The sequence below is a fragment of the Trachurus trachurus genome (assembly GCF_905171665.1).
Source record: "Trachurus trachurus genome assembly, chromosome: 3".
Classification (NCBI taxonomy): Eukaryota; Metazoa; Chordata; class Actinopteri; order Carangiformes; family Carangidae; genus Trachurus; species Trachurus trachurus.
Genome location: NC_139893.1, coordinates 7391897 through 7412825, shown reverse-complemented (window position 1 = coordinate 7412825; position 20929 = coordinate 7391897). Strand labels below are relative to the sequence as shown.

At 40.8% G+C, this 20929-nt stretch overlaps 1 protein-coding gene across 1 annotated transcript in view; it reads left to right on the top strand.

Annotated features, from left to right (window-relative positions):
- Window positions 1–5878: 5878 nt before the first annotated feature.
- Window positions 5879–20929, top strand: part of LOC311007431 (ephrin type-A receptor 6-like) — a gene marked incomplete at both ends in the record, with an annotated part of 57251 nt that continues 42200 nt past the window's right edge. Inside the window, 2 exons of the mRNA XM_084000615.1 lie at window positions 5879–5957; window positions 17133–17197. Coding sequence (XP_083856741.1) covers window positions 5879–5957; window positions 17133–17197 — 144 coding nt within the window. The remainder of the gene's footprint in view (window positions 5958–17132; window positions 17198–20929) is intronic.

The window sequence follows — 20929 nt, the reverse complement described above, 5'->3', positions numbered from 1 at the left end:
CCTTGAAAAAGTGATATTTCCATAATAGGTTTAAAGGATCATTTTTACACTTTTATATTTTTCCCCACATTTCAAATAGCCTCCTTATTGTGGTTTATTCAAAGACCGCCTCCAATGAAAACAAGTTTTGAATCCCGAGGAGTTTGCAAGAGTCTCATATTAATGTGGATGAACCTACGTTACCAACACTTGTTAATGGGTCCATTTTTGATAAATATATCGTTTTGTCTTTATGGTTATTTTGATATTATTATTTAGTGCTCGACTTGCCTAGCATTTCCTAGTTTCAGTTTCCCGGACGCTGCCCGGCGGGTCATGGGAATATTGCCGCCAGATCGCTGTTTATGGTTGGAACTACGATGGTATCTGATCGTCTTAGAACCTCCGACTTTCATTCTTGATTTCTTGATTAAGGAAAACATTCTTGGCAAATGTTTTCCTTTCGTCCGTCTTGCACCGGTCCAAGAATTTCACATTGTGCAGGGAGGCTCATGGGAAATGTACTGTAGTGTGAAAACACTTAGCTTTCCGAAACTCCTCATAGTCCCTTTAACATGTCTATAGGCTATAGTGTTTTACTGTAAGAAGATCATGTGTTGAATAAGCAGTCAATACCATAGCAAGATATTTTCACTTTGGAGATTTGAACAGTCAGGAATTCATGCATCAAGTTGTGGTAATGCAAACTCTCACTCTCAAGTGGCTGGATTGGAGGTATACAGTATGTTAACAAAGCTTACAAACAACACAAAGAAAAAAGATGCTTACTCAGCCAGCTAACATCCTTATACATCTATTAGTCACACATTTTTGATGAACAACAAGTGAGTCTGGTCCTGACTGAGGCTCCAGTGTCTTCAGTGTTAACCACCTTGACACACACTGTTCCTGAAGTAGTCACCAAACCCCCCTCACTCCTTTACAAACTCAATAACTTCTCTAACTGAAGCTCATCATGTGACTCGGTCTCCACCTAGTTTCTTAATGCACAGTGGTCTTTCACTTGTCAACCTTGCACATGAACATCGTGATCCTGAAGTGTGCATGTACTTACAGCCCCTTTACATAGGAAACTTGTGCTTAAAAACATCATAGCAGTGTATTTTTACATAGTTTCAAATATTTTTGTAGAGAAACTTCAACTTTACTTCAAACTTATTTCCAGACTGACAATCTAACATTCACACCTGCATCTAACAATTATTCACCAGATGTGTGGTGATGAGGAAATTAGCAGGATTTCTCTCTCAAGCTTTTATTTTTCTTTCTTGTTACAAAGCTTTCCCAATTTTTCGCACATACAAACAAGTGCAGCATCACCAATTATCTCATGAAAAGTAAATCTGCATGGTTGTCTCTGTTTGAACAATTATCCTGCATCTCTCTATAGTCCGGCAGCAGGGCCACATCTGACACTTTCTCCCTCCATTTGTTTATTTTTCTCATACTAAAGACAGAGGCATCTCACATACAGCTACATATTGAATTGATCTACAGTGAAGCTGTCTGTAAACAATCACTTTATTGTGTGCAGTATGTGGAAAATGTGATTATTTCCATCTTAAGTGAAAGGTAATAACAACAGGTTTCTCCCTCTTTTGACTACTGTCGTCCTGGAATGAGCTTGTGTAGTTTTGGTAAATGAAATGTGGAAATGGAAAATCACTCTAAAATCCTCATTACACAGGGGGGAAAGCAGCATCTGTGCTGGTTTTTCAATTCAAAGATGCACAAGAAGTGAAGGCGCTCTGGTGGGTGGATTTAAAGTGATTGTTAGCCACTGGAAAAATGGAAAAATCGATCGCACAGTGCTGAGGTATTGCTGCTTGTGAAGAGAGCATGAACCTTTTCACTCTATACATCTGTTCTATGTCAGCTGAGTTATTTGTGTCTTTATCCCAAATGAGTACTCTTGTGTTTGTGTTTGTGTGTGTGTCAAAGGCACATCCTTAACTTTAAAATGAAAGTGATTTGCAGTTACAGGAATCAACAAATGCAGATTAAAGATTTTAATGTTAAATTTTAATTAAAGAATCAATTTTGCAGATTAAAGATTCCAGCTACACATAAAGAGATTAATTATTTAATGGTAATGTTAATTGTCAGGTTCTCTGCATGCTGCAGCCTCAGTTTATTGTTTTTTATTTCTTTACTGTAAGATGTGCTGGTTGAGGTGTTTTCTGTAAGCATGAGCAATGAAAAATGCCAGACTGTTGATGAAGATAGATGTAGCCTCCATGACATTACCCACAGGGAAAACGCAATGCAATAATCACCATCTTGCCTTGCCTCTGACCTCCTAGCTTATCTAAAAGCGGAGAGGCAGGTGTGCGGCTGAGACTTTTGGTGCAAACATAAGATCTCTCAGCTGTCACTCAAAGTGGCACGCTGCAATTATGCTACATTTTAGGCCTTAATGAAATTAAATTAGCAAATTATATAAAAAAGATCACACACACCCCTGCTGCTATATGAAGTGGAAATTAACTGAGACCAAAACCGTTTTTGTGCAAGGCTGTAAACATGTTTACTGTTGTAAAGTTGGGCAGTTTAACATGGGAGTCTATGGGGAATGACTCGCTTTGGGAGCCGACCTCAAGTGGCCATTTAAAGAAGTGCAATTTTTGTTTTTTTGCATTATAGCGTTAGTTTTCAGAGTTTACTTCTTGCACTTTTGACACAACTTTACTTGACTTATTCATTTTCAAGGAAAACAATTATGAAGATGAGACACAAAATAAACAATACAAAGAAAGTAAAATCAATTTAAGTATAAAATAAAAAGAAATGGAAAGATTTTTGCGATTCTGGTTTACATTATTTATGTTATATATCATTTTATAATATATAGAGCAAGGTCAGAGCCCACAGGAAGTGAAAATCGTCCACCCAGTTTTCAAGGTTTAACAGACTTTATAACATTAGCATTCATTAAAATAACTGGTGGTGGATAGCCCACCAAAAAATTGCAGCTGCTGTGCACCATCCCTATTAACCTTCCCCGTTCATCGCTCCTCAGCATGAATCAAAGATGATTTGCACTTGTAATAATGTATTACCCAGGACTAACCATTAACTCGTTCAGTCACCTAGAGTGCTGCCAAGAGCTGCATATTATTGATTCAGATTTACTTATTTGGCTGCAAAAAGTTGAATAATAGCAGCAAACAAAAATAGAAAACCATCTTCTAGAAAATTATGACTCCCCAATCAGAATGTGGAATGTGCCAGCTTTGGTGGCATGTCATGCTCTAATTCAAATGCTGCCTGGACCAACAAATACAGTTGCCTCTCTTTAGCAGCAATGCTCATATGGAAAAATAGAATCATGAAAACAGGAACAGCAGTTATGTTTCTTTTACTCTGCAAGAAGTAAATGGTTTAAAATTGAGCATTAGATTGAAAAGCCACATGCCTGAAGTGTTTCAACAGCAGGTAGAAAGCGAGGAGAGAAAAAGCAGACCGTAAAAAAAAAGTAAATAAAACAAAGGGACTTAGTGATGAAAGTCCGTCACTGCAAAGGTTTTACAACTAAAGGAATCAGACAAACAAGTATTTTCAGTAGTTCTATGATCTTGCACTGTAATTTAAACATGATAATGTTGTAAGGACATAATCCAAACTCCATTCCCTTCATTTTATCTGCCACTATTTCATCCAGCCAGTTCTTGCAAAGGGTAGAAATTGTAATGTAGGAAAGGGAACAGACCCTGGAAACCAGAATCAGCAATAGCAGAGCTCTTTGAATTAGTTAGCTAAATTAAATATATGGAAATAAGGGGGGAAATTGTTTCAGTTTCATTTTGGCTGATTCTCTCTGTGCTTTGCAGATGGCACAGAAATGCTTATGATTTAAGTGAATATCTGAGAAAGTAAGTTATCACAGAGACTATCCCCCTCTGCAGCCTGGTGTCACTGTCCATGGTGCTGAAATGATGGACAGACACAGCACTAACTCTTTCTATGTCTTTCTGTGTCTAAAACAGTTTTCCAGTGAATTATAATTGCACTGGAGAGTTGGACTGGTTTCTTTTGAAAATACAAGACTCTATGAGGTAAGACTCTTGAAAATTAACATTTCACCATTTTAGTTAAAACTGGCTGATCTGTGCACAAGCTAAGGCCAGGCAGGCTAGCTGATACACCATTTGTTTGCTTGAACAAAGCTTCAAACACAGCTTTGTTTGAAGGTCATAAACAACATAGGCACTTGATCAGCAACCACATTAGTTAGCATGTGAACTTGACCCATGAGCCAAAATCAGCAACTTCATCCTCCAAGAGCTGAGCTTTGATTGGAGGCCTAAGAGTCATTATATATCATGTCCCTGTCTGTGGATCCCAGTGGACTGCCATTAACAGTCATCTCCAATATTGTGTTACAGATTAAAGCTCACAGGCCATTAGTCGGGGCAGGTAGCAGTGTTTGAAGGATGACACTCATTCTATCCAGAAGTGCTTTAAAAAGTTACGAAGCTCATTTACACAGTAAAAGTTGAGCTGGGTTCATTTCTGATTAGCAGAGACCCACTGCAGAGACAGATCAAATACAGCGAAATAATTATGAAACATGAAAACACAAGCACACACCACCTGTGCTCGGATGACATGTGTAGCCTATTTGCATTATAACTCTTAACTGAGGTCTCATTTAGACAGATTTTTTTTTTTTTTAGCTTGGTTTCACTTGCAGCTTCAAAAAGTCTTCATAAAGTAAATGACATAAATTAATGCTGCACCAATCTCATATAGCAGAGTGTAGCATTCAGTTACAGTAGCTACTGTACATGAACGGGCTCCAGAGCAACAATGCAGTGGAAGTGACTCATAAGATGTAAATGAATGTGTGTATGCGTGCGTGCGTGTGTGCGCGTGCACGTCAACCACCATGCCCCGTATCAAGTTATACTATTTGTCTGCTCCCCTTCCTCCCCTGCCACCATAAATAGGAACTGCCCCAGACACATTACTATTCCACACAACATAATCCGATGCAGGTAGAGCCTACATCATGGCACAGAAGTGATACAGTAGTCTAATAATAGATTCATATTTCCCTCCTCTCCCCCTCCCCTCCTCCACCCCCTCTGGAATCAATAACAGAGCGGGAGCCCACACAGAAACGACTGAACCGCGCGTTTCACGTGATGTAAAGTAAAAAAAAAAAAAAAATGAAGTGAAATGTCACAAAGACCAAGTTAGATTTGCACGCATGGAGTTGGCTCCTGAACCTCTGTCTGCGCCAGAGCATCCCTCCTCCTATCCTGGGAGAGAGAGAGAAAGGGAGGGAGGGAGAGAGAGTGTGTGTGAGAGAGAGGGAGAGAGAGACATACACAGACAGTGAGGGATGCTCCGGCTGAAAGTGAGGCGGGAAGTCTGGGATTCTCCCTGTTCTCTCCCGGTCCGGGATTAAAACGTCAAACGTCAAAAAAAGACAGACTCCAGCGCGAAAGCACATCGAGGAAGTTCTCTTTTGGACACTTTTAGGAGACTCTGCGTCTGTCGACGTCGTGTTTTGCGCTTCACAGACAACTACTCCGCGATTTATTTATTTCTTAACTTGCCACACAGCTCGAGTCGCCGGGGTTTAGTGCGCCATGGCTGGTCCTTCACATCGTCTGTCTCCCCGTCTCCACATGGACCGATCCGGGATGCTTGGCTGAGAAAAAATAATAATTAAAAAAACAAAACAAAGAAATATATATATATCTATATATGTATAAGTCCCGTGGATCCGACTGTGACATTCTGAATCTGGACACTTGGAAGATTTCTGACTAACCTTTTTCATGAAAGGTCTTTACCTTTGCATTTTGGGGATCTATTTAGGACTCTGTGCAACATTTTAGTCCATAGCGCACTTGTGTCTGACTCAACGATGAGCTCCGGTGGGAAATACTGTGTGTTTCTCTTCTTGCTTAAAAGTGTTCTGTCGGACCCGGGAACCACAAACCAAGGTGAGTGTAAAGGGCGTCACTGCATCTCACCACTGATTTAGAGCAAGGGTGTGTGCACTTACAAACTCACCATATTAAAATATTCTCTAACAGAATGGATTAGTCAGTACACACATGCACCTCACACTTAAAACACAACTTCATGTTTTAGGTCTGTCTCATTTGTGTAAAATGACAAATAAGAATCATTGTTTGAAGTGGGTGTTTTTGCCTCAGGTGTTTTGCCTTTTCCTCTACAGTTTATAGGGCATCACATGATTCAGGATCTGTCTGGACACTGTCAAACAACAACAGAGAAAACATTTAAACATGCACGTACTGTACATCCTCAAAATGTCACTTTGGACCAGTATCAGTAGATTTATCTGTTGTCACATTGACTGCTCCTTTACAGCTTACAAAACACAGCTCTGAAAGACTGAACAGTGATCATAATGTGTTGGTCACTTTTTACAACTCTTAAAATGCATTATTGGCTCTAAATTGTTCAACATCTGTTGTTTACAACTGATCTGTCTCCCATACTAATCAACGACAATGTATAATTGAAAACACACATCCTTGGAAACCATGTTTTTGGTACTTTTTTCCCCCACTCTGTCTCAAAATACTTAGATGAAAGATACATCCTGCAGATGCGCAGCAATGCGTCATCAGTGATGTAACCTGGGGTCATCGACTATTTCATGTCTTTCAACATCAGACATCCAGACAGGGACCCCAGTAGGGGGTCGACCCCAGTATAAGGCTGAAAAATTAATCAATATATTATCAAAATTGCAATATGGACAAGTGATCATAATTCAGCTGTTTACCACAGGATGCAATCCAATGTTGCCTGTGTATCACCCCTCTTCTTCTGAAGCCTCCTAGTGGTTTTCTACACGGCTTCAGTTGCATCTCTGATGGTCTCCTCATTGATGCCCAGTGGCATGAACATTTTACAAAGTGATTGCCCTGCTAATCAAGACAGTGCAGCTCCAGAGGCTCATAGTGAGTTCACCAGCCTTGCTCTCTGTGACCCCCATGATGATTGTACTTTGTGGTGCTTCCTCTCATTGACCTTGACCCAGACTCCTCGTTGCTTGGTGTCTTCAGAAATAAGGAATTTCAGCTGTTGGCCCATGTTCTCCTGGTGACAGTGGGGAGGAGACTGGACTTGGTTCTAGGTTGGAAGTTCCAGCTCTGAGGAACATGTTGTCCTTTGGCTTGGTGGTGCTGGTGCTTATAGCTGAGCTAAAGAGATTCTCTCTTCCAGAACAACAAGGGCAGGCTTGTGTGTCAGTTTTGTCCTAGATGTGAAGGTTTTCTGGACTTGACAGGGCATCATTGACAGCTTAGACTAAGAACACAATGCAATGACAAATAATGAGATATTTCCTCACGTTGCTTTTTTTTTCAATCTAGTCCTGTCTGATTCCTACCATCCTACTGGCTCATAGTTCTATCAGATACTTTTGCCCCTGGTCTCTGTGAAGTATCATGAGCTTGTTTGTCCTGTTGCAATACACCCCACCAGTGCTTTCTGCCTTAAACAGGACTTATCCACTTCTAGAGATTTGTCTGGATGCTGGCCGGTGCCACATATGGATCCCTAGATTCTTGTTACTGGAAAGCTTTCCTGTGTCTGTGACAACATGAATTTTTCAATACGACCACTGATTGAGAGCTACAGGATGTTACAGCACTGATCAGACGGCGGGGTGCTCAACCTTGGGATACTCCATCTGAGGCCACAGGATCCGGGGCAGAACTCTGGTCAATCCAGCCTTTGAACCTGTCCACCTTGATAAGCCAGACCTTGAGGAGCAAGAAGCACAGGTCGAAGATCTTTCTGAGTGAGGCCACTGACTGGCTGCATAATCTGTGTGATGGCTGGCAGTGAGAGCCGGAGCTTATCCTCTACATTCCCCCTTCCTGATTAGCCTCTTTAGCCCTGTCTGCTGCCACATGTGGTGCCGGTAGTCAGGTTTTCTATGAATGTTCTTCCTGGGGGCTGTCACTCTCCAGTCATGGTCACAGGCCCCCTGCGGTTTACCTTTGTTCATCCAACAACCACGTACATAGTGAGATCAGAAAGGACCATTTTGCAGCCAGTTATAATGCCCTTCTCAAACCTGTGCCAGTCCCAGTGAGTCCTTGCTTGATTTTACTTATAATCCATAATTAGGGTCCAGATTTTTTTTTTCCAGAACATGATATCATTCTTAATCTGAATTTATCAAATAATACACATTTATGCATATACAAAACTCATCCTTAAATGTGAATTTGTTGCCTGAATCCAGAGATGTCACTTTTGGTTGTGATGGGTTCAAAATGCATGAAAAACTTGCTGACTGTTTACTGAACAAATACCTATAGCCCTAATCACCAGTGTTTTATTTTTTTTTAGCATCCATTTCCACTTGCTTGGGCAGTGTGTGCAGTTGCATATTTATGGACATGATAATATTATCTTCCTTCATAAATCACATGGATAAATGGTCACCATAATGTAACCTGTTCTTGACATAAACCACTTCGCACATTTCCTGAGGTCAGTTTAATTTTCCCTCCTGAATGTTTAATGCTTCGGATACGCATTCTCAAAGACGGCAGCGGCCCTTTCACTAGCCAAATGTCAAAGTCTTCTTCACGTGTGTGTGTTTTTATGTGTGTGTGTGTGTGTGTGTGTGTGTGTGTGTGTGTGTGTGTGTGTTTATGATATACTGAGAACAAGCAAAAAATATGCAATTTATCTGAGTGAGGTTTGTAATGAATGTGAATCACTAGAGTATGTCCTCTGAGACTAAGAGAAAGTGAGAGAGATGCATGTGTAATCTTCCTATAATAGCTTCCTTATTGGTTGTTTGTTGTTTGGGGTCAAAATAAAGTCAACTTTAATATAAATACGGTCCAAAAATAATGGCAAATTCTCATTTAAAGTTTTTTTGTCTTAAATTTGTCTGTTCTCTGGACTCATGTCCCTTTAGATACTATCGCTCTAATCACACTTTACCATATTTTCCACATGCAGTTTACAATGGGACAACCTAGCAGGCAAATTCCCAGTACTGTAATTATTAATTTAATTAATTGTTTTTTTCTACTTGGTGACTGATTTGATTTTGAAGTGAGTATTGTCTCTGGTGGATTTTATTGGCTGATGCCACAGCTAATTCCATTCAGGTGTTAAATATGATAGCATGGAAATAAAGAAGCAGCTTTATTGTTTTATTATAGGACAGAGGTAGTCATATGCCTTCAGTTGACTCTAACATGTGCATCTGATGGAACAAATTCCCTCCTATTTTTAGGATTAGGGATGCTTCTTGAACCATGGATATGCACAAATCAAGTTATAACAAGTTGCACCAAGTGTAGATTGCTACATGCCTCCTGCATTTGTTTTTGTTTCACGGGAACTGTGTGTTCACAATTAAATAAAAAGAGAAATTTGTTAAAATCATCAAAGTTTAAATTCCTCAGCTCTAGTCACCTTTGAAGTGGATGCAGGTTTGTCTCAGTGTACTGTATGTGAAGAGAAACCCAGAAGCACTCTAAATTTTTGTGAAAGACAGATAAAAGAAATGCTGAATGAGTTTTGAATGACTCAGTTGCAGAAGTTCAGACTCAGACGTCAAGTTAACTTTTTTTTTTTTTTTTGATTTCAGGCAAACAACACTTGAACATATGTAGATGTTCAAATACAGTAGAAATTAGTTACTGAATCTGTCATTAGTAAATGTCCTCCTAATCAACTAAGTACTCAAGAATTTATTCATCCTCTTGTGTGTATTTTAAAGGGGAACTATGCAAGATAGCACCTCTTGGTCGAAAACCAACTTTGCATGATCAGCTCCTCCGACCCGGTGTCCCAGCTCTCATTTTATCGGCACCTTGACACAAACATGCCCCGTAATCCGTAACCTCTTGTTTATGACAGATCAGACTACATCGTAAAATGTATATGATAAATAACATTATCCACCGCTCCATGGATTGCCTTCTCGCCAACTTTGTTGAAAACAAATGCACTTGGGTAGGGAGGAGGGTTAGCAGCAAAACAGCGAAAAGGCGACCAGACTTGCATTGTTCCCATTTTTACCAACCATTTCACCCCACAGCAGTAGCATTTATACACGTTCTGAATTGACTTCCTATTTCAGGACAATGATGCAGCATCATCTGTGTCATGATCAGGTGAATTAGATGCTGCTGTCGACTTTTATTATGGGCCTATATAGAAAATAACGATTCTTCCTCTACCAGTGATTTTCTGATGGAAACTGCAAAAGAAAAAAGGAAAAAACCCAAGGGCCCTTACAGAAATGTCTGTCTCTCTGGGAGATCTCAGCCAAGTGCTTGTCTACTTGAATATACTCAGCCAAATACTTATATAATTGAGCATTCTGACTTCATGTCTAGCTTTTCCATTCAGCTAAAACCAAGGTTTCGGTGAGGTGTCACCCACTACACAGGCCAATTTTCTGCAAACCACTGTTTGGTAAATACTCTTTGTTGTTTTCAGTGTTGTTGTCAATGAAACGTCTGTGTGATGTATGTGTGACCGAACAGTAGATTAGTTCTTGTGTTTTGTTTCTGAGAAAGCCACACATTGTGCAGTTGGTTGACTGCACAAGAGGATTTTGTTTTGTTTTTAAAAATAGCAGTGGGCATTGTAGGATAAAGGGTCTGTAAAGGTGATTTTAAACAATAATATGGCAGCAAGATATCCAACTGTAAATGTTGTGATCTCAGTTTCTCTGTTCCTTGTTGTCTGGCTGCATGATGTGCATGTACTGTATGTTTTCGTGTCCGTGCACTCGAGTCCCTCCTGTGAAACCGTTGCCATTGGCTACATTCAAAATAACAAAAGGACCACCCACATGTGGGATGGCGCTGGGCAGTCGGCAATGCAGAGTTCAGGTGAAAGTGACCTCCCAGAATTTCCTCCAGGAAGAAACAATGTTTTTGGCTAAAAAGTGCATCAGACAATGAGAGAAATCAGACCAGAGCACAGACAGACTGGCCGGTGGGACGACTGACTCAAATCCCGTTCGGCCTGGTGGGCTGCCAAAGCATCCATAAAGTTTTCTAAGCAGTTTAAATGTCTGCTGGCTCTGACACTGTCTTTAACGGCGCTAACAGAGCCAGTAAACAGACTCCATTGTGTAGCAGATGAATCCAAGGCTTAATTTCTTTCCCAGGCCAAATGCAGAGCCAGTACTGGTCTGGTTTTTACTGAGATGGAGACCCCTTACACTTCAGCTTGACTCAAAACTGGCTCCTTGTCTCTTCAGTGTGCGAGCAATTTGATGGCTACATAATGTCACATGTCTGTTTCCATTAGTAGGAAACTTAGCTAACTTGCCGTTACTTAGGCCGATCACTAACTATAGCCGTCACTAACGGGCTTTGCTGTGTTTGCGGTGATTGTAATTGATACTGACGGTGAATGACGCTAATGCTAGCGTGGGCTAATGGTTGAAGCTTGTTTTTTGTTGGTTCTCGTGCACACAGGGTGATTTTTTTTTCATCTGTGCATGCACTCCAAAACCTCACGTATATATATAGTATATAATTTGTTTAATCTGTACACAAACTAATGCAAAAAAAAGTTGAGTATTTCACAGAGTTCCCTGATGAACAGCTGGGTGTAATAACTTCTGAGAGTCTCGTTGTCACAGTGAGTTTGCCAGACGACAAGTGGTACTCCTGTGAGATGATGATGATTTAAAAAAAAAAAAACACACAGCTCAAAATATGCAGAACATTCACTGTGTAAACAACAAAATATACGGTCTGCTCACATTCTGAGTCATTGTCTGTATTTTGGGGTTTGGTTTGAAAGACTCGATGCTAAAAGCTCCTTATTCTCTTGGTAACTAACGATCCAGTGCACTCAGTTCAGTGTTAAAGGCTTGTTCAGGCACATAGGCCTACTTATTGCCTCAACCTGATCTGTTGCTGTATATAACAGTATCAGTGACATATCTCAAAAAAGACTGGCAATTTACTGCGATATAGATGAGCTGTGTGCACCTTATTTTCTAAAATGTGACAATCTTCCATGTGGTCAGGAAACTTCAGGGAGGACAGTTGCAGATTATTATGTTTCCACACACAATACCCAGACAAGAGTAATGTGATTTGGCCTCCTGATAAATGCTGGTCGGTTTTCAGTATGTGTGTGTGTGTGTGTGTGTGTGTGTGTGTACTTCGAGTGAGAAAATACGTGTATCAAATTCAGCACCGTGGTCTTGGGTCATCTATTATTTCCTGTCTCCAAAGATAGTTGCAGGAATTTAATTATTTTATGACTGCATTACTGTGTGTACGTATGTTTGGGTGTCTGTGTGTGTATGTGTGAAAGAGACAAAGACACAAACAGGGGTGGGGGCAGTTTGAGGGGGAAAAATGTGCTGCTATCAAACATGGTATGGAACATTGCTCATGGTAATGAAAGATTGTTTTTCTAATTTTGTCAAAAATCAATATCTCTCCGTCTCTTTGTCTGTCTCAGTCTCTCTCCCGCCCCTCACTCTGATGTACTCCTTTGAACAGAGGCAAGGCCACCTTATTATAATTCAGCTCTTAATTACCAGCAGGGGATCAAGGACAAAATGAAGTCTCTGTAAATACTGAAGCGGTTCATTTAGTCCGACCAAAGTGTATCTTCTCTGGTTATCTAACTTGTTCTTAAAACAGTAGCAACCCCATTAAATTAGTCCAGATTTGGCAAAGTCTCGCTGTGCGCTGAAGTGACAGGTCGTCTGACGATGTGACTCTTTGCTCTATAATGTCGACCACTGAAGTGGGACACATTTTATTGATAGAGATTGTAATTAACTGGCTGTGTGGAGACAAAGGAAATTGCACATTCATCACATCAAATTGGCTCAGGAGGGGGGGGCTTAGCAAGGGCCAGATAATGGCTCTCTTCATGCCTGAGCCGTGACCAGAGGGCAGACAGCTCAAGATTGTTACACCTGTATGTGCGCAATGCGGTCATGGACGACGCGCACCAAGAAACAAGGTTAACATGCTCACCAGCAAAACACCATCAAACGTGTCGGTGTTCACGTCTTCATCTGTGATCTGCACTCCAGAGTGGCTCTGTCCTGTTTAACACCAGTCTGTAGAGACACGTTGAAGTCTGCAAACCCACAGGATGGTGTTGCCTTGAACTGATTACTGCCTAAACTGTAATAATGTCAAATTGTTTTAAAGGGATAGTTCAACATTTTGGCAAATTGTCCCATTGCCATACTCCCTATGTAGTCATAGAAGTAGGTTTGTTACCTTAATTGTCGGTGCAAGCTATTTTTAGAACGGCCGAGCCGAGCGGCGAGCTGCAGAGCTACGCTACGGAGGCTAATGGGATTTCTTGGTTTCCCTCATCAAACTCATCCAATACACAATCCAACAACTCCAAAACGCTCTGGTGGACAAGTTGTGACCTGCACATTCACCACGCTATGAGATAATAACAGAACATCATGAGACAGAGTTGTTTTCGAGGTAAATACAGAGACTGCTTGCTGAAAAACTGCCCCTGAAGGCAACGCGCATCAGCGGTTTTGCATGGATTTACCTCTAAAACAACTCTGTCTGGTAACGTTCTGTTATTATCTCATAGCGTGGTGAATGTGCAGGTCACAACTTGTCCACCAGAGCGTTTTGGAGTTGTTAGATTGTGTATTTGATGAATTTGATGAAGGAAACCAAGAAATCCCATTAGCCTCCGTAGCGTAGCTCTGCAGCTCGCCGCTCAGCTCAGTGGTTCTAAAAATAGCTTGCACCGACAAATAAAGGTAACGAACCTACTGCTATGACTATAGGGATTATGGCAATGGGCCAATTTGCCAAAATATTGAACTATCCCTTTAAGTTTGCAGAAAGTACAGTATTCCCCATTTCTAGAAAAGTGATGATTGGTGAGGCATTTACCAGCTTCCAGTGGATACCAGGGATCACCAGCTGATGTTGGCAGCATGTTATCAGTCGTGTGTCTTCGTTCAGCATCGCTGTGTTGGCATTTTAATCACATGACACCCTCTGCTGAGTTGGACACATCACAGGCTGATCTCACCTTTGCGTGTCCTTATTAACACCTCGGGGTCCAGGTGAGTCTGGTCTTGGTGGTGACATTTTCTGATGGGACTGCAAGCCACTGGCCTGTATCAGCCAGTATTATTCCAGTGTCTGGCTCTCTCTCCACCTGAGCAGTCGTGATCAGTGGAGGAGAGCGCTGTGAGGAATCGAGCTGAATGCATTAACAAGATCATAGAAGATGAAACAGAGGTCTCTCCTCTCACTCTTGTTTTTTTGAACCATTGTTCACCACGTTGCTTGTTTTTCAGGAAGATCTTGCCACTGACATTGAGCAGCCTGACCAAGCAGAACCGGCTGATGTTCTCATTAGCTTCAGCAGAAAGCAGAAAACGTCGGGGCATTTTCATGCACCCTGTATGGGACGCCATTAGGAGCTGAAGCTGTTGCCCACCTTACTGTGTTTCCCCACTTTGATTCCACTCTGGAGGGCTCACATCCATCTGGTGGTCTGGCTGCTCGATGGGTGGTCTGTCAAACAGAATCACAATCTGTCTGGGTCTCATCGGGGTGTGTTTTTTCCAGATGCTCCTCTGCAGCCTGCGTCGAAGTCCTCAGAGTCTGTCCCTCCCTTCGTCTTGGTGAAGAGAGACTTCACAGCATTAGCAGGGGTCTTTACAGAAATGACTCCTCGCCCCGTTCTTTTCTTGCCTGAACGGTCTTTAGGCTTTTGTCAGCCTGTGTTTGATGTTCTCTTGGTGTTTGTTGATTCTTCTGCTTCTTATCTTCTGAGACGTTTCTCCACATGTCTCTATTTGTACAACAAAGGGGCACTCTGTGCTGCTATGGGTCAACATCAATTGAACACATCATAGAAGCTCTCAAACTAGGCAAAGGAAGGCACTGTCGGTTACTTTCCTTTAATACACGCTGCACTAAATAAAATGAGCAAAGCACAGTGTGACAGGTCAGACACTGCTGGACGGATATCTGACATAAAGCTGACAGATGTGAACACACACTTAACCCAGAACCCAAGTACAGTTGGAGTGTGAGTGTGTGAGAGATCCTCTTATCCACCCGGTCTTTGTCAGTCAGTCTATTTACCTGCACAGTCGTGAAACTGTTGAGATTCTCAAACAACCGGAATGATGTGGGTCACACTGGGTGGGTGCGCTTCAACATGTGTTTACTTGTTTACTTTCAGCAGAGTGTCTCCCCACGGCGATTTTGCATTTGCAGAGCGTCGAGGCCGAGAACATCACGCATCACATGTGTCTGATCCATACGGTGTTTGAGATAGCACGTGATGAAACCTGTTTCACGGCCTCACACTTATCCAACACTTATAGCAAACTACAATATCAATATCCTGTGTTACTTTCAGTGAAAATTCGCAAATTCCACTATTACATCATCATTTTCCTGCATGAACGACACACTAGTTCCTGTAATTTGACCTGAACAACTGCAGAATCATCCAACACAGGCATAACTGCAGGAGGTTTGAGAAAATTATACAATAACAATGGACTCAATTGGCAATTTGTGTTCATTCTGAATTGTTGGCAATCATTGTGTTTCTTTTACATGAGTTCTAAGTAAGTCACATTTTGTTCAGTTTTCCGTGTCCTTCCATCTTTCTATTATTTATTTTAGCAGAAGTAAGCGGAATATTTGTGTTAATATAAGTCTTAAATAGTTATATCTTCCGACAGCAATCACTTATATAGAGTGTTTGGACCGAAACACGGGTCTGTCAGTCACTCTGCTCTGCTGTAAGCCGAGGAGAAAACTTTCCTTGTATCCTACAACCTTTATCCAATGAGGAGAGAGAACGGCATAAAGGGGTGGTCCTCTCTGTGTGTGCAGCCAAGGGATGCGCCTGAATGTGGTGACGTAGGGACGAGGGCGGGGACTGCTAACTCCATCAGCTGACAGGAAGTTAGCCAAAACGACCGGATCGCTTACTTCTGCTTTAATGGAAACAGACCATAACATACAAAATTTATAAACTGACAATACACTGACCAAAAACAGACAAACAGAAAACAAAGGACAGAACAAACTTGACAACATAATAAAACAGGACCAAAACAGGACAGAAAAGTAAAAAAGAAAGACAAAAAAGGAGATGTGAAACTACTAAAATTAAATTAACAGTAACTACTTAATATACATTTACTCAAATGTAAGTTTTTACCATTTTTTGTTATGCATTTCTACCTTATCTCAACTTGTTGCGATATTTTTTTCGAAAAGAAATTGGCGTCGCACTTTATTTCTAAAAAAAATTCTAAATTCAAAAAATTTTTTGTTTGGGTCTTAAATATAAATATTTCCCAAAAAGAATGATCGTGTTTACAATCTGCGGGCATTTTGCATCCAGTACTTAGTGGTGTCAATTCATAATTTATCTTTTTGGGTCTTAGCCACTTTTGAATGTCTAACCACAATATCAATATCCTGTGTTACTTTCAGTGAAAATTCACAAATTCCACTATTACATCATCGTTTTCCTGCATGAACGACACACTAGTTCCTGTAATATGATCTGAACTACTGCAGAATCATCCAACACAGGCATAACTGCAGGAGGTTTGAGAAAATGATGCAGTATCAATAGACTCAATTGGCAATTTGTGTTCATTCAGAATTGTTGGCAATCATTGCGTTTCTTTTACATGAGTTCTAAGTAAGTCACATTTTGTTCATCTATAATATTTTAAGTTTCCCGTGTCCTTCCTTCCATCTTTCTTTTATTTATCTTTGCCTTATTTTTGATGTGAAGTAGCAGAACACTCCTGACCTCTGAGAAGGAGAGCACTAATCTTCCAGACTTCAGCTCAGATGGAGGGCGGATCTGTGTTGTCCTGGACTTTCCTAAGAGCTGTTATTTCATAGGTGGTTGAATCTGATAAGGGCTTTAGAGCTCTGTCAGCGCCTCATTGACAGCTTGATAACTATTGTCTGCTCTCTTCCTATTTTGTCACCTCCATTTCTCTTCTTTTTAAATTCACTGTCCAGCCTCTCTGGCACTCTCACGCTCCCCCTCTCTCTGCTGTCTTCTGTCGCCCTTTGTGCTCATACTGTCGCTCTTTTGCTCATCTCAACTTCTCTCTGTCTTTCTCTCTACAGTGGTTCTGTTGGACACTACGACAGTACTGGGAGAACTGGACTGGAAGACCTATCCTGTCAATGGGGTGAGTGGTACTGACACTGCTTCAAATACTATAAGAATATTTAGTGTTAAAGTCTATTTTATTTTGAACACACATTAATTTGCTGAATATAACCAGTCACACAAATGAGCTGAATGAATAAAAGACGCCATAAATGATATAAAAATCTCAGAAGTCCCATTTTTATTGGTTTAGAAGAGGATAGTTCAGACCAAAACATCCAAACTGTCATAAACTTGACCTTCTACCCTTTCTTTCCAAAAACTGAATTCTTGGGCCACATTAGTCAAGTGTTGTCTTGTGCTTGAGTCAGATACAGACGGGAGACAGGACCTCGGGTCTCATTAAAAATCATACAAGCGAAAAGTGACATATTTTAAAGTTCGACCTTCCTGACAGGAGTCAGACCTGTGTGTCACCCAGCGAGCTCGAACTTGGTGATTTGCAGGTGAAGAAGCATGTGGGTGTGTGTGTGTGTGGGTAAAATGGGCTGAATTTGGTTGAAAAGTGAATATTTCTTTTAATGTCTAAGTTACACATATTTAATTTAATGCAATTCTTCATCATGTTGTACCTTCTTCTAATAGAAAAACAGTTCAGTTGGCCCGAGACAGGTGGAATAGGATTATTATGTGTCTGCAGGATATGTGTGCATGTGTGCGCTGGTCTTTGGCATCTGGGTTCTGAACTTACCAACCCAGGGCAAAAGTAAACACAACACAACACAGCACAGACTTCACCCTGAGGGGCAGGTATAGACTCTGAGCCTACAGGTAGATGCAGAGGTGGAGGTGGCAGCATAGCTTTCAGGTGAACAGTGTGACAGCTGTCAGGCAGCACGACAATGAGAAGAGCTCTGACAGCTTAACCACAGTTAAAGGAGTAAAGCGTGTGAGTTGACAGAGCTAACTAGCTTACAGGTGTCACTTCATTTAATGAAAAAGCTGTCTAACCAAGACACGACGACCTTTTGACCTTCAGCATCGAGTCAGCTTGCACAAGTCTGGAGAACGTCAAGTTAAAAATATTGATAGGAAAATCACTGTTATCACTGATATCCAGCTTTAAAACCAGCACCACATAACTTATCTGCAGCCATGGAAGCTATTGGAGCTGCCATCTCAAACCAGAATTGATTTTATGAGACCAGACTTCTCCATACGAACCCAATGTGAATTTAATATGAATAAGAACAGTGAGACCATTTCTTAAACGTGAAGGATGGAAACAAAATTCTTAAATCCAAACACCCTCGCTCAATTTTTCCTGTTTGCTTTTATTATAGAACACTAGCAACAATGTTTATGTGAAATGAATTCGGATTTGATCGAGCCTTTAAAGTATCTAGGGAATAAACTAATTTAATTGTAGTATATAATTCTTACAAGGCTGTGGTCTGGAGGGGGAAATGCTGTTGATTTCACTCTGACAAATGTTTCAGCTGGGACTGCGCAACCATCAGCAGCAACAATAATTTTTCAATGATGTTGTGTCTAATTTGAGACACGAAGTGGTAGCGAAGCTGTGCTTTCAGGCTATTATTAAAAGTGTAATAAATCCTTTGGAGCAAAACCAATAAATAGAAACCAAATACTGAGATATTTTCAAGGCCACAGACCAATATTGAAACAGCTTCTTCTCCTTTGCACACAGCCTAAACAGTTGTTTTTTTCCTACGGGGAGCAACGACAATACCATTAATTGGTTGAACAAAAACACCACCACCCAGATTCACATCAAATCAATAATTCATCACAACTACAGAGATTTAATGATATTTTCATAACACCCATCTCTCTCTCGCTTCCCGTTCGTCTGACAGTGACAAATTGTCTTGTATTAATCCAAACCTCGCACCTCTAAAACCAGTTTGAGTGCATCCACCGCTGTTGTTTATACTGCAGGACCTGTGCGATGTAAGTAGGTGTCCATGTGTGTGGGTTTTGTCGAGTGCCTATGGTCTCTTTCAACACCTACAGACACAAACCAATCATACCTGTGAAGATTTTCACCACATGAATTCTTCTTGCTGGACATAATAAGAATAGCTTGCATGCATCTCTTTGGACTTTAAAGGTCCCTGAAGCCAAATTCTATAAATTTTACCCCCCACTCAGCTCTGAAGATGCGATGACCAATCCAACCCACGTTGTTTTTCCATAGAGAATATAATGACTAAAATGAGCTAAAACTGGCTGTATGCGGTGCATGGGCCTGTCATCACCTTCAGAAACACTAACTTTGTACTATTGTTCACTTATTCTCCTCTTGTCTCCTGTGGACTTGAGGTTGTGAGAATTTCCCTCCATGATGGGGATGCATTGATGCTGCAGCTGTCCGTCAGTAAGAGCTGATGGTTCATGTAATTCTTTTTTTTTCATCAATTTTTAATTCCATCAACTTTTAATTAAGATTTTTCACAATTATATAGCAACATTACAGTTTTTTTAAGCTACAGAGAAAGCATTATTTCAAATAAATTATCACAGCTTATACAGTGTTTGTTATCTCAAACGCCCATTAATTTACCAAAATCAAATTTGCAAGCTTTTATAATTTAAGGGTAAAGTCTTCTTTTGAAAAGAAAGAAAAAATAATAATTTCTTGATAAATCCCCTACATGTTCCTGTTTTAATTTTATGTTATCATCAAAGCAGCTTTACCAGAAGTCTACAGTACAGCTCTTGTGCTTGGAAGACAGTAGTGGGTGATTAAAGGTTAATGGACTGATAAGAAAAGATGTTTAAGGGACTTTTCGTGCACCTTATAAATTCTGCCATCAGTCATGTCAATATAAAGGATTAATGTGAGATTTGGAGTATTGTCAAACTTGATGATCCGCTGATTTTGTAGTTTAAGTTTAGACACTCCTACAATAATGAAAAACATTCAGGTGCAATTTGTCCCTCTGACATATTGTGGGATTTTTTGGGGAGATTGAACAAGCAGTTGTCTAATGTCAGTATGTGAGTAGAATTTATTCAAATGATCACTTACTGTAGTTCACAGGTTGTGTGGACAAATGTAAAAGCTCTGCTGAAGGGTCTAATCGTTGTTCTGCAATAAAGAACAAAATTAGCATTACATTAGCGTTAGAAAAAGAGATCCCTTCATGCTGCTCTTTTCATTCTCACTGTCCTTCCATTGCCAGTGTAGTTTTCTAAATAACATACATAAACCATGAGTAGGTAAAGAAAGGACAGTATGTAAATAAGTAAATGCACCTGAAAACCTGTATTGAATCAAGAAATTCATCTTAAAGCAGAAGTAAGCGATGCGGTTGTTTTGGATAATGCTGCGTTCCAGGCAGGCTTTTGAAACCGTAAATTACAGCTTTAAGTCCCGACTTACGACTTCGTAGCGTTCCAGGCAACCAACACATGTTTTTACGACCTGTTTTAAAGTGCACTATAACGGCCACTCGTAACTTCCGACCCGTGAACTCGTACCAGATCGAACTGGTACGACTTCACAGGTCGGAAAAACACGAGTTACGGGTTGCCTTGAACGCACCATAACTTCTTGTCAGCCGATGGAGTTAGCAGCCCCTACCCTCGTCATGGATCTATTGGTCCTCGTCCCTATGTCACCACATTCACGCGCATCCCTTGGCTGCACACACAGCCCTTCATGCCGTTCTCTCTCCTCATTGGATAAAACTTGTAGGATACGAGAAAAGTTTTCTCCTCGGCTCAGAGCAGAGCAGAGTGACTGACAGACCCGTGTTTCAGTCCAAACACTCTATGAAAGTGA